General features: G+C 31.8%; 1 protein-coding gene across 1 annotated transcript; it reads right to left on the bottom strand.

The window, feature by feature from the left end:
* Window positions 1–10,608: 10,608 nt before the first annotated feature.
* Window positions 10,609–11,637, bottom strand: LOC139818272 (ATP-dependent DNA helicase PIF6-like). Its single transcript, XM_071786893.1, has one exon. It carries the CDS (start codon window positions 11,635–11,637, stop codon window positions 10,609–10,611), a length of 1,029 nt encoding a protein of 342 aa, XP_071642994.1.
* Between the last annotated feature and the right edge of the window lie 1,023 nt (window positions 11,638–12,660).

Below are 12,660 nucleotides of genomic sequence, written 5' to 3'. Positions count from 1 at the left end.
GAGGCGCAGAATTGATCGACAAGTGTAGTTGCAGCAAGTAATTACTGTATTTACATAAAACAAAATGGTTACAATTTCTATAAGTGCTGCACACAATTACCTTAATACTAGTACCGCACCTGAATCAACACAATTGTCGGTATTTCGTTCTAGCTGTACAATTCTAGCTTTATAGCGAACGACTATGCCGTGAGACGGCTAACCAGCGAATCCTCCCGTCGCTGGACGGCTTGGCAGCGAATCCCTCGCTGCCAGCGCTATGGTTTTATAATGAGTATCTCTTGGTCACGTGCCTGACGTAGTCAGTGCCGTAGACGTCAACGTGACCAAGTTTGATAAAGCGTCAGGCTTACATCTAAATAATTTATGAGATAATTTACTTTTATAATATGCTTACATATAATAATATATTGCTAAAAGAATAATATATTACTAACAATAAGTGTGTTAATTGCTTAGTATTTATACTTTAGAACCGAATTTATAAATCTGTTTTTTCACTAACAGAGAAAGAGAGAGAGAAAGAGAAAGAAAGAAAAAGAAAGAGAGAGGAGCAACATTTATTTTGCACTGAAAAAATTTTTTTCAAACGTTAGGTGAAAGAGAAAAGGAAAAGATAAGTAGACAGAAAGAGAGAGAAAGAAAATAAGGTATTTATAAAATAAAAATATGGTTGAGCGATATGCTTTGTGGTTAAAATAATTCAAACTACAAAATTATAGCCGTTGGATTACGAGCAACAAATCTGTCGTTTGAATTGCTTGTTTTAGCAGCACGTGAAATTGTATCTTAACAGTAAAGAACTAAAATTACAAACACAATATTAATATCCCACATAGCACAATCTTTGTCTTTAGTATAACGCACAATACTGTTTTGCGTCTCAAGTCTTACAAACGTTGACACTTTGTACACACATTTAAGACTTGAAACACAAAACAATATTATACGTTACTTTTTTTAGGAATATCGGAATGCAGCCTATGTTCTTAAACTTGTTTGTATTATCATCAGTATATAATATCATACATTACATATATAATATGTTACGCATAATGTGTAATACACTTTTGTACCGCAAAACTCTAATACATAAAATAATTATTTAAATATATAATAAAAAAAATTATCAGACTTCAACAATTGACTATATCAATGTGAAATAAATGCACTAAAAAATAAACTACCCCAGCAAATCAGAAAGTAACATATATGTATGTTATATCGATGCTTTTTGATGAGAATTGATCCAAGAACATTAATAAAACTACAAAATTAATACATTAATGAAGTAATAAAATAATACTGTTTAAAGCTCCTGGGCTCTTTGTGACATCTTGTGAGATCGGGTCGTCAGAGGTGATAAACGACACTCTGAGAATGAACATATTCGTTGAGTACACGGCGTCATCTGGCATCGGGTTTCTAGTTTAACAAAATGTGAAGAAATTATATTTGAAGAGACCTAGGGGTCTATTCTGTAAACGTTAACGACGTGCTTTGCGCAGATATAATATACCATAGAAAAGCTGCACAAAGCATATCATGAACGTTTACAGAATAGCCCCTTAATTCTTTAATGGTGATTTAATTAGACTTAAAAAAGGCCGTTGAAAAAGTGTTTCTTTCTTACAGCCCGACCATATAACCATATAACCACATATATTATGATATACTATAAAACATGAAATTATAAGTAAAATTCAATTACCTGAAAAGAAGTCGTCAATTCAGCACAAGGATATGAGTTCGCACGAGACACACCAAGAATCTTAGGCGGGAATGGGCAATGAGCGGGAGGCGAAATACGCGCCCGGGAAAAAAAGATTATATATAATTATTGAAAGGCTATATTGATTAAAAATTGTCTAAAAAATTGTAGAAGTAGATGCGTGTACAAAAAATCCGTACACAAACACACACACACACATACATACATACATACAATTTTTTGAGATTTAATCAATTATTTCCCGAAAAATTGGAGAAATTAAAAAAACCGGTTTCCAAAAAGATCGGTAAAAACTGTACACATCATAGCGCTCCCCATAAAATTTTACCCTTGCGTTGATGAATCAGTGAGTGAATCAGTGACTCAGTCTCAGGACATCTTCCTCACGGAGAAAATTGTTACGGTTGTTACAACAATGTTCTCTATGATTAAAAGAGAAATGGATGTAAATTCAAGTTAAATTGATATTACATTCAATGTTGCTGTTAAGATATGCCCATTTATACAGTTGTCATAACCGTAGTTCTTACGATACGTAACATTCGGTTATAATACCCTCGTATATGGTTGCCTCAACCAAAGAATTATTGCTATCCCTCTTATGTGGTCTGCAGCACAATTATTATGGTTGAGAGATCCATAAGATATAGCTGCACGGTACAGCACTGAATCACTGCATGATTGAGAGTTTAGTTCCATTGCGCGCGCAAAAGAATTTCTGCATAGAATAAAGTGGATTTGATAAGGATGTTTTAACTTTAAGGCCTACATAAGATGCAGTCTATGATTATAAATATTTTCTCGTATTTAAAAACACATATAAAAACACACTTACCTTGGTGGGATTCGAACTCGGGACCTCTGGATCGTGAGCCAACTGCCTTACGTGGTAGACCACTTCTTAATTTAATGTTAGTGTTATATTTAGTCTACATATGTCAACCAGCGCAAATATATAATTTTTCAAAAATCATCTTAAGAAACAAATTCAGTTTAAAAAGAGTAATAAAATTTTGAATTGGATATATGATATAATATTTCTTATACTGTCGGGTGAATGTCAGAAACCAGTGTCGGCTCATTACGAAATTTTGTGTTCGTAAATACATTTATGAAAAAAGTATATTTATAAAGGCCTATCTACATAAGACGCAGAACGCGAGTCGCAAGCACACACACAGTCTACATGTCAATCTAATCTCTTTGTGTATAGAGGTTAGATTGACATGTAGACTGTGCGTGTGTCTTGCGACTCGCGTTCTGCGTCTTATGTAGATAGGCCTTTATAAATATACTTTTTTCATAAATATATTTACGAACACAAAATTTCGTAATGAGCCGACACTGGTTTCTGACATTCACCCGACAGTATAAGAAATATTATATCATATATCCAATTCAAAATTTTATTACTCTTTTTAAACTGAATTTGTTTCTTAAGATGATTTTTGAAAAATTATATATTTGCGCTGGTTGACATATGTAGACTAAATATAACACTAACATTAAATTAAGAAGTGGTCTACCACGTAAGGCAGTTGGCTCACGATCCAGAGGTCCCGAGTTCGAATCCCACCAAGGTAAGTGTGTTTTTATATGTGTTTTTAAATACGAGAAAATATTTATAATCATAGACTGCATCTTAAGAAACAAATTTAGTTAAAAAATAGTAATAAAATTTCGAAATAAATAATTTTTTTTTGTCGGGTGAATATTTGTTATTATGGTTGTAACATCCATATATTATGGTTGCAACATCCATATAGTAGCTACCCTCACTAAGGTTAGGGCAACCATATGGAAACTATATGGAAACCATAGGTCACTTCCAGAGTACTATGGTTTCCATAACCCTTTTGTATGGATGGGCAAAAATTAACAGCATTATTCTGTTGTAGCAACCGTAACTTTTTCTCCGTGCTTTATATATATAGATAAGCAATTTTTTAGAGACGTAACACGTCCTTTTGAAAAAACGGCGAAAGGGAGGGAGGCTAAATTCAAAATCTAATAATGGTTCCTTAAAGTACAGACTTCACCCTTTAAAATGAAAAAATATATTTGGAATTATATATGTCCATATATAATCATATATGAATTCACATATAGAGACAAAATTCATATATAATCATATATATTTATATATAATTATATATATTTATATATAATTATATATATATATAATTATATATATAATTATATTGTATAATTATATATAATTTTTTTTTCGCGGGCGGGAAATAAACTGCAATTGTTGGCACAAAGCGCTACCGCGCCAATATAACCGGAAACCATCATTTCACATTTAGGAAAAGTGTGACAGACTAGGCTGATATTGTAAGCATGTTATATTAATTAGCTACAGATTAGAGAAGTTCTCGAGTTTCTAGAAATCTTCTATCTTGTAACCAATATTAATACGCCCGACAAAACTTTTCGTGCAACACATGACCTGCTACGCGTAATAAGCGCCGATAAATAGATTTATTGTACAAAATATTCGATTAAATTTGTATGTCAATCTACATATGCCACAGATAGTGCTGTGTGAGATGACAATATTAAAGATACATAACAGAGTGATTGCGAGTAAATTACCTTCATTCCTTCTACTTTTTATGACTTTTGCGGCGTAAATCATCGCACGACGTAAATATTAGAGTTAACTACGTCATTTATAAAAAACATGTATTAATTTATCAGAAAATTTTTGACTGAGTAACATATTTTTTATATTTAATGAATTTTTAATTCAGTTGAGATAGCATTAGAAATCGAAAAAAGTCAGGGACACGATTTTTTTTTATGTTTTGAAGGGTCATAGGTAGTCTATTATTTTCGACTTTAGCGCATAAACAATAATAATCAAAGTTGTAGGGAATGAAATTCTGTACAAAGTTGGTCCTTATCCTTTTTCCACTAGAGTTGATATTTTCGAACTGATCCTCCGAAACATACAAAAAAAATCGCATACAGAACTTTCTTCGTTTTCAGCAACTTTTTCTGTCTATCTCGACTGGACTATTTATAGAATATGATACAATTATTTAAAAAATGAATTATTTTTATGCAAATCAAACAGAATTAGCACGTGAGAGATAGAAAAACAGCAGATAAAAATAACTAAAAATAAAGGAAATCAAAAAGAGAGTGAAAAGGCGAACTGGCATAATAAACATAAGAAAAAAAAATATTTGATAAAAAAGGCAACTAAAAAAATTTTAACTATTAAAATGCCAAAATTAAAGAAAAAAAGTGTAAATTCAAAAAATAATGACAATAAATTGTTGATGCGTAAATTACGATCTGATAAAGAATATAAAGAAAAAAACAAAAGAAAGATACCAAAAAAAGAAACATGAAACGTAAACGTGAATATGATTGTTTTTCAACTGATAAAGACAATACGCAAAATGTAATTAATAAAAAAATAACAAATGACAATGATATTAATGATATAAAGAATGATGACATTGAAAATATGATAAAAGAAAATATACAACACCAAAGTAAAGAAAGAGGAGCCGAAAGAAAAAAAACAGACAACGCATGACACAAATACGTCAAGATCCTATGTATAAAAAGAAAGAAAGAGACTGGAATCAGCAAAGAATAATAAATAAACGTCAAAATCAAATGTTTAAAGAAGCAGAGAGCGACAAAAATCTACAAAGAATGAAAATAATTCGAAAAGAACAATTATATAAAGAATCGGAAAAGGAGAAAAATGTAGAAAGAATGAAAGTCATTCGAAAAGAACAATTATACAAAGAATCGGAGAAGGAGAAAAATGTAGAAAGAATGAAAGTTAAAAGAAAAGATACAAGTTACCAGATAAATGAACAAATAAAAAATAGAGATAGAATACAAGTTTTGCGCACGTTACGGGAAGATCTTAACTACAACGCAAATGAAAGAATTTTTTATATTGAACGTAAAAGATTGTTAAGATTAGATGATTTTTTCAAACATAGAGAAAACTACAGCAATTCTACAAACTACGGCATTAAAGATACTGAATATTATCATAATGTATTGATAATGAAATATTTAAAAAACAGAAAATTTGGACCAGATATAGTATGTGTTGTGAAATTTTTTTTTTTTTTTTTTTAAATCTGTAGAGCATTTTAATATTACCAAAATACGAAATAAGTTGATTGGCACAAGGATGGATATTGATGAATTCATTAATACAATTATCAATAACTCACCGGAATATATTTGTATAAGACTTGTAAAAGATATATCACATTAGGACAGCTTCCAAAAACAACAGCAAACGAAGATTTAAGATTCAATAATGTGCCAAAGGTCGTAACAGATTTGACAGCAGTTGAAGAAAGAATGGTATCACCATATATACCATTCATGCAAATAAAAGCATTACAACCGTTTGCTATTAACCCACAATTATCATTAAAAGGAAGTATTGTTAATATTCCAGTTGAAATCAATGAGATGATAAATATTTTACCTAGAAGTTTTGACGAAATGTCGACTATACAAATAAAACTAAAAAAGAACCTGGAACACAAGTCTGATTATATGTATGAAACCATAAAACCAGCTAAAATTTGTGAAGCTTTGGAATATTTACGACATACTCCTTTGTATATAAAAAACAATATAAAAATTGACGATAAATTCTTTAAAAAATATAACAAAAATTTTAATGCAGAGTTGGATTTTATTGTAGATAATAATGATAAGTGCTATAGTTGCACGAATACAATAAATCGATTAAATTTAGAAGAACACAACGATAATTCAGATTCTGAAGAATCGGTTTCTTTTGAATCAATTGACGAAGTTCTCATTATAGATAGGAATAAAAAAATATCTGAAAATATAGCAATTATAGCACCGGGACAAAACAAATTTCCAGTACCTTGGCATTTAACGGAAAATATTGATGAATTATGCTTTCCAAAAATTTATGGAACAGAAATTTTAAATAAAGAAATAAATTGTCATACTCTGAAAGAATTAAATTTGAAGTCAGACATAGAGACAAAAGATCGTGTCAACCTACAAGGATTTTATTTATGGCTAAAAAAAAATTAGAAAGATCAGTAATGTCAAATTTAAATATTTGCTTAAGGAGGCTCTTACCTCGATCATAAAACGACAGATCTTTATGAAATTAAATTATGTTGTAAAGTGAACCACAATGAACCGATGCCCAAAACTTTAGCATAGGTTGACGATAAAAATTTTAAAAATATCAGTATTGAAATTCGCATTTTTAACACAGGGCATATGGTAAACACTAAAATTTTTACCGGAAGTGATGTATTTTCTTGGCAAGTTTGCGAGCCAGGTAAACAAAAAACTAAGAAATTGTAGTTAAAATAATAATCTTTCTAATGATAAGAAGAAAACTTGGTGTTGACGATGAGTTATAAAAGATATTGTAGTTTTAATATGACGTACGACAGGTTAGGCGAATGATCTTCCGAGTGTCAAAATCGCGCGAAGTTTCTTTCTAACCTCACTTGCACATGTCTTTTTTCTGCGCTGTATGGTAGCGGCATAATTATTCTCTCGCGCATTGACAACCTTTATTTTCGAGAATTTTCCTTTCATTTTCCCTCTCAGCATTCTCACGTTATATCTTTCTTTTGGCTCCATCTCTTCATCGCATCAATCGCTACAACGCTACACGGCTACACCTCACTTAGCTGCAGACTGCTACAGACGACGTTGTAACACGCGCATGTTATTATTCTGCTCTTTAGCACTGACGTAGTCAACTGACTTATTGTATAAATTTTAATATTTACACTAATAGAACATATAACTTACTCTTACACTATGTAAAAATCATTATTTATTTTTTTATTTAATTTTCCGATAATTTTATAACCAATTATTAATAATAATTTTTCGGTTGCTACATTGATTAGAGCAGCCGGGTAAGAGCCTCCTTAAAAAGAGTAAAGAGAAATAAAAACTTAACTGCTAAAAAAATTAAAGATCAAAATTTTTTAAATGATTCTATCCGTCATGACGATGGATATAGATTTTTGAAACAAATGAGGTCGTCACCATCATATTGGGAAAGCAAGAAAAAGCATTTACTTGGCATGATTAGACAATGTGGAGTTCCAACATTGTTTATTACCTTTTCTGCATGTGAACACAAAAATCCTGATTTATTAAAAATTTTATATACAAATTACAAGAAAATATAAACATCAGCATTCATGGTGCTATAAATTTGGATATGGCAGAGAAAACTAAGTTGATCAGAGAAGATCCGGTAACGTGTGTACGATATATAGAAGAAAGATTCAATCAGATTATGACAATATTGCAAAATGAACATGGTTTATTTGGAGAAAATTACGTTGTTGATTACTTTCAGAGGAGAGAATTCCAAGCTAGAAGATCAGTTCATACGCATAATCTTTTATATTGCGAAAATGCTCCAATTTATAATGAAGAAAATGATAACGAAAATGAAAAGTTAATAAAGTGGATTAATAAAATTATTACTTGTCATTACGACGATAAAAATCCATTAATACGTTTGCAGATACATCGACATAAGCCGACATGTTACAAAGGTAGAAGAAATAAATATTTGTGTAGGTTTAACTTTCCGATGTTTGTTATGAAAAATACGTTGATTCTTAAACCCTTAGAAGAAAAGGAGAAAACTAAAAATTACAAATCAAATGTCAAAAAATTAAAGAGATGATGCAAGAATTTAAAAAAAGAATATACTAATTTCTTTCGAGGAAATGTTGGAACGTTTAGAAATGACTGAGAGAGATTACATTCATGCAATCAGAAGCACTTTATCAAAAACTAAGATTTTTTTAAAAAGACAAAGCAACGAAGTTGCAATTAATGCGTACAACAAAATAATATTGACACTTCTCGAATCAAATATGGATATACAATTTGTATTAGATCCATATAGTTGTGCTTCGTATATGATTAATTATATTACAAAAGTCGATGCAGGCCTATCACGATTATTAAGAGAGGCATCAAAAGATTTGGAAAATGGAAATTTAGATATTAGACGAAAGTTTAGAAAGATTGCTAACATTTTCATAAACGGTAATACTATGTCTGCACAAGAAGCAGTTTATCACGTTCTCGGTCTACCACTTTCATTTTCTAGTAGAGCTGTTATTTATATTAACACTTCTCCGCAAAAAGAGCGTGTACGAATGTTGAAAAACCAAAAACATTAAAAAAAAATTAACGAGGATTCAACGGATATCTATTACAAAAAGATTATCGAAAAGTACGAGAATCGAAATTATTCTAAATATTCTGAGGTTTGTCTTGCAGATTTTGCGGTGAACTTAGAACATAAAAATTATAAAAATGAAAGTGATAGCGATGATGATTATAATGAAGACGGTGAAATTAAACAACGAAATAAATTGAAAATTATTATATTTAATCGATGTAAATTGCAACAAGATCGATATAATTATTTCAGAGAACAAGTTTTATTATTTTTACCATGGAAAAATAAATTAAACGATGTAGAGACACAAGATTGTGAGCGAATTTACATGGAAAATATTCAAAAAATAGAAGAGAATAAAAAGAAATATTCAGTTATAGGTGATGCAGAAATTAACGATGCATTAGATCAAGCACAAAAAGATCAGCAAGATATTGAAGATAAAGAAATAGAATCTTTTATAAAAACAAATGTAGAAAAGGAGCAAGAGGTAGATATATTTACTCAAACTGGTATTGCAGATGGCTTAAATAAAAATAAAAGGAAAATAAGTAGTCCATCTAAAGTTACAAAAGAAGAAATGATGAATATATTTCGCGAATTAAATGATAAACAACGAGAAATTACAATGCATGTTTTACATTGTTTCAAGAATAGAACCAATTGTTACCAATTGTTACCAATTAGACTATTTTTAAGCGGATCTGCTGGTGTGGGAAAAAGCAAAGTGATTAATGCGATTTATCAGGTATTGCTGCATTACTTTGATGATATGCCTGGTGAAAATAATAATAAAGTGAAAGTATTATTATGTGCACCCTCTGGCAAAGCAGCATTTTTAATAGGTGGAACAACGTTACACACAGCTTTTGCTTTGCCAGTAACACAATACGGAGGACAAATGCCAGAATTGTCAGAAGATGTGGCTAATATTATACGAGAGAATTTATTTGGATTAAAATTATTAATTATAGACGAAATATCGATGGTGGGTAATACGATGTTTAGTCGAATTGATACACGATTAAGACAAATAATGGGTCGAGACAGAAGCTTTGGTGGGGTTTCTGTTTTGATGGTAGGAGATCTTTATCAATTACCACCGGTTATGGATACTTCGATATATCTCCCACCTAAATCAAGCATGTTAAGCGTTTTTTCAGAAAATGTATTATGGAGCGAATTTGAATTATTTGAATTAACGAAAGTAATGAGACAAAAAGAAGATAAAAATTTTATTGAAGCACTTAACAATCTTGCGAGAGGAACAATGTCTGAAAACAATATTGATCTAATAAGATCAAGAGAAACGACAGAAGATAACATCCCTATAGACGCCGTAAGGTTATATGCTGACAATTGTTCGGTGGATATTTATAATAAACTAGCATGCCCCGTCTCGGCTTCGCCCGAGATTAGAGTGTGGCCAATCAATATCATTTCCAAAATTTATTAAAAATTATGAAACTGTTTACGTTTTTTACCCGACAAATTATTTCTACCGTTGTCCGACTCTCACCGCGAGAAGCTCTACGTCGAAATCAGTTCAGAAATACGGAAATTCAATGAAATTAGAAAAATTAATATACATTTTTTCTTTTTTATTGAACGTGTTCATGTTCATCCCGAAAACATTTTAAACTGTCCTTCTAATTTTATTTATTTAATCGAGTACTTGAGGATACACGATATTTTTTGTTTTTCCGTTTGGTGCGTAAACGAATAAATCATTAGGTTTTCCGACGCGTGAGCAGCCCACATACAATTGTCCATGTGAGAAGCACGGATTCTCCAAATATAGCCCACACACTTGCAGCGATTGTCCTTGTGCTTTGTTGATCGTCATTGCAAAAGCGAGTCGCACCGGAAACTGCAAACGTTTAAATTCAAATGGCATATCTGTTGGGATCATTGGAATACGTGGCAACAGTACATCTTCCCCCTTGAATTTTCCATTCAAAATTGTAGCTTCAATGACATTGTTCATCATTTTTTTCACCGAAAGTCTTGTACCATTGCAAAGTCTTGGTGGATTGATGTTTCGGAGAAGAATGATAGGCACGCCAATTTTCAATGTTAAACTGTGCGGTGGCATACCAGGCAAATCTAATGAATTCAAGAATTCCGTTGGGTAATTGACAACCTCGTTTTGATTCATTACAGTATCAATGGACTTATACGTTGTCGCTTCGCCTGGTATTCCATTTTGAATGGTAAAGTTGATGGCATTTACATCATTGTTCCTAGCTGCTAATATTACACGTGCACTAAGCCAATGATGATTTTTGTAATTACATGCGATATTTGGGAAAACTTTTAGAATCAATTCTTCTTTGGTTGATGTCATCTTACAAAAGTTTGTTGACAACGTGATACATTGTGTAGATCTATCAATTTCAATCTTTCCATTTCCAATATCCAACAATTGTTTTGCGAAACCTTCGGCGGATGCATCATTTTGTAATTGAACACGCATATTGATTTTTAAAGTCAATTTCTTTACATGTCGCCATAAAACTGATGATTTGAGACATGCATTAATTTCATCAGCGGGGGTTGAACGTGATGTAACTGGCAGAGTTTGTCGAAAATCACTAGACAATAAAATTAGTGCTCTACCGAAGGGCTGTCCATTTCCCCTCAAATCTTTTAATGTACGATCAAGCGCTTCCAATGCTTTTTTATGAGCCATTGTGCATTCGTCCCATATGATAAGTTTACATTTTTTAAGAACTTTGCCCATTCCGGAATTTTTAGTGATATTGCATGTTGGCGTATCAGTGATTTGCAAATTCAACGGCAATTTTAGTGCTGAATGCGCTGTTCGACCACCATCCAAAAGCGTTGCCGCAATTCCAGATGATGCAATTGCCAGTGCAATTTTATTCCGTGATCGAATGGTTGCCAAAATGAGTGAAATAAGAAAAGTTTTGCCTGTACCTCCAGGCGCATCTATGAAGTACAATTCGCCGCTTTGATTTGTAATTGCTTACATTATTGTGTCGTATACAATTCGTTGTTCTGGAACCAATTTCGGAAGATTCGTTTCAACAAATGTACCCAAATCATCAATATCGAAGTGTGTTTCACGTTGTAAATCACGATCATAAACGTCATTTGCAAATCGATTCGGAGCACACACACCCAAATTTACCAGTCCTTTGTTAGCGATTACTAAACATATATCCTCAATCAAAACCAACGCTTCATTATACACGTTTGGTGTAAATTGCATATCTTTATTATGATTCGTTGATTCTAAACGACATAAGATGTCTTCACTCATATAATCTTTGTATTTTTCCCAAAGATCTTTCGGATTTGATGGGAAACACATTGTCAATATTATCGCAAATAACATACGTATTTGCTGTGGTTGAGCAGTATTCGATGCATCATTGAGTGTTGTGTCCCAATGTGCATCGTTTTCAAGAAGATTCAATTTTTGGCAAGCTTCTCGATAGGTCGTACATAATTCACCATTTACTGTTCTCAGTTCTTGGAACGATTTCGATCCACGTACGTTAACTAACAGTAATTGCAAGTAAAAACATTCTTGATTGTTAGGATGAACTGTGTACAGACGGCCTAACGCGTTGGATGAATATAAATTCGAATGTCCTTCAACTGGCTTGCCTTGTTTACGACGTTGAAACTTTTTCGCTGATGCATTCCATGTGTAGTATTTTGGCACTTCTGAATAAAGTAGTGTTCT

Source organism: Temnothorax longispinosus, chromosome 8, assembly GCF_030848805.1.
Source record: "Temnothorax longispinosus isolate EJ_2023e chromosome 8, Tlon_JGU_v1, whole genome shotgun sequence".
Lineage (NCBI taxonomy): Eukaryota > Metazoa > Arthropoda > Insecta > Hymenoptera > Formicidae > Temnothorax > Temnothorax longispinosus.
Note: the sequence above shows the minus strand (reverse complement) of the source record. Positions and strands in the feature narration are given on the sequence as shown.

Bases quoted from the DNA above. Each gene is read 5' to 3' on its own strand.
- LOC139818272 (XM_071786893.1), bottom strand. From the start codon at position 11,637: ATGGCTCATAAAAAAGCATTGGAAGCGCTTGATCGTACATTAAAAGAT.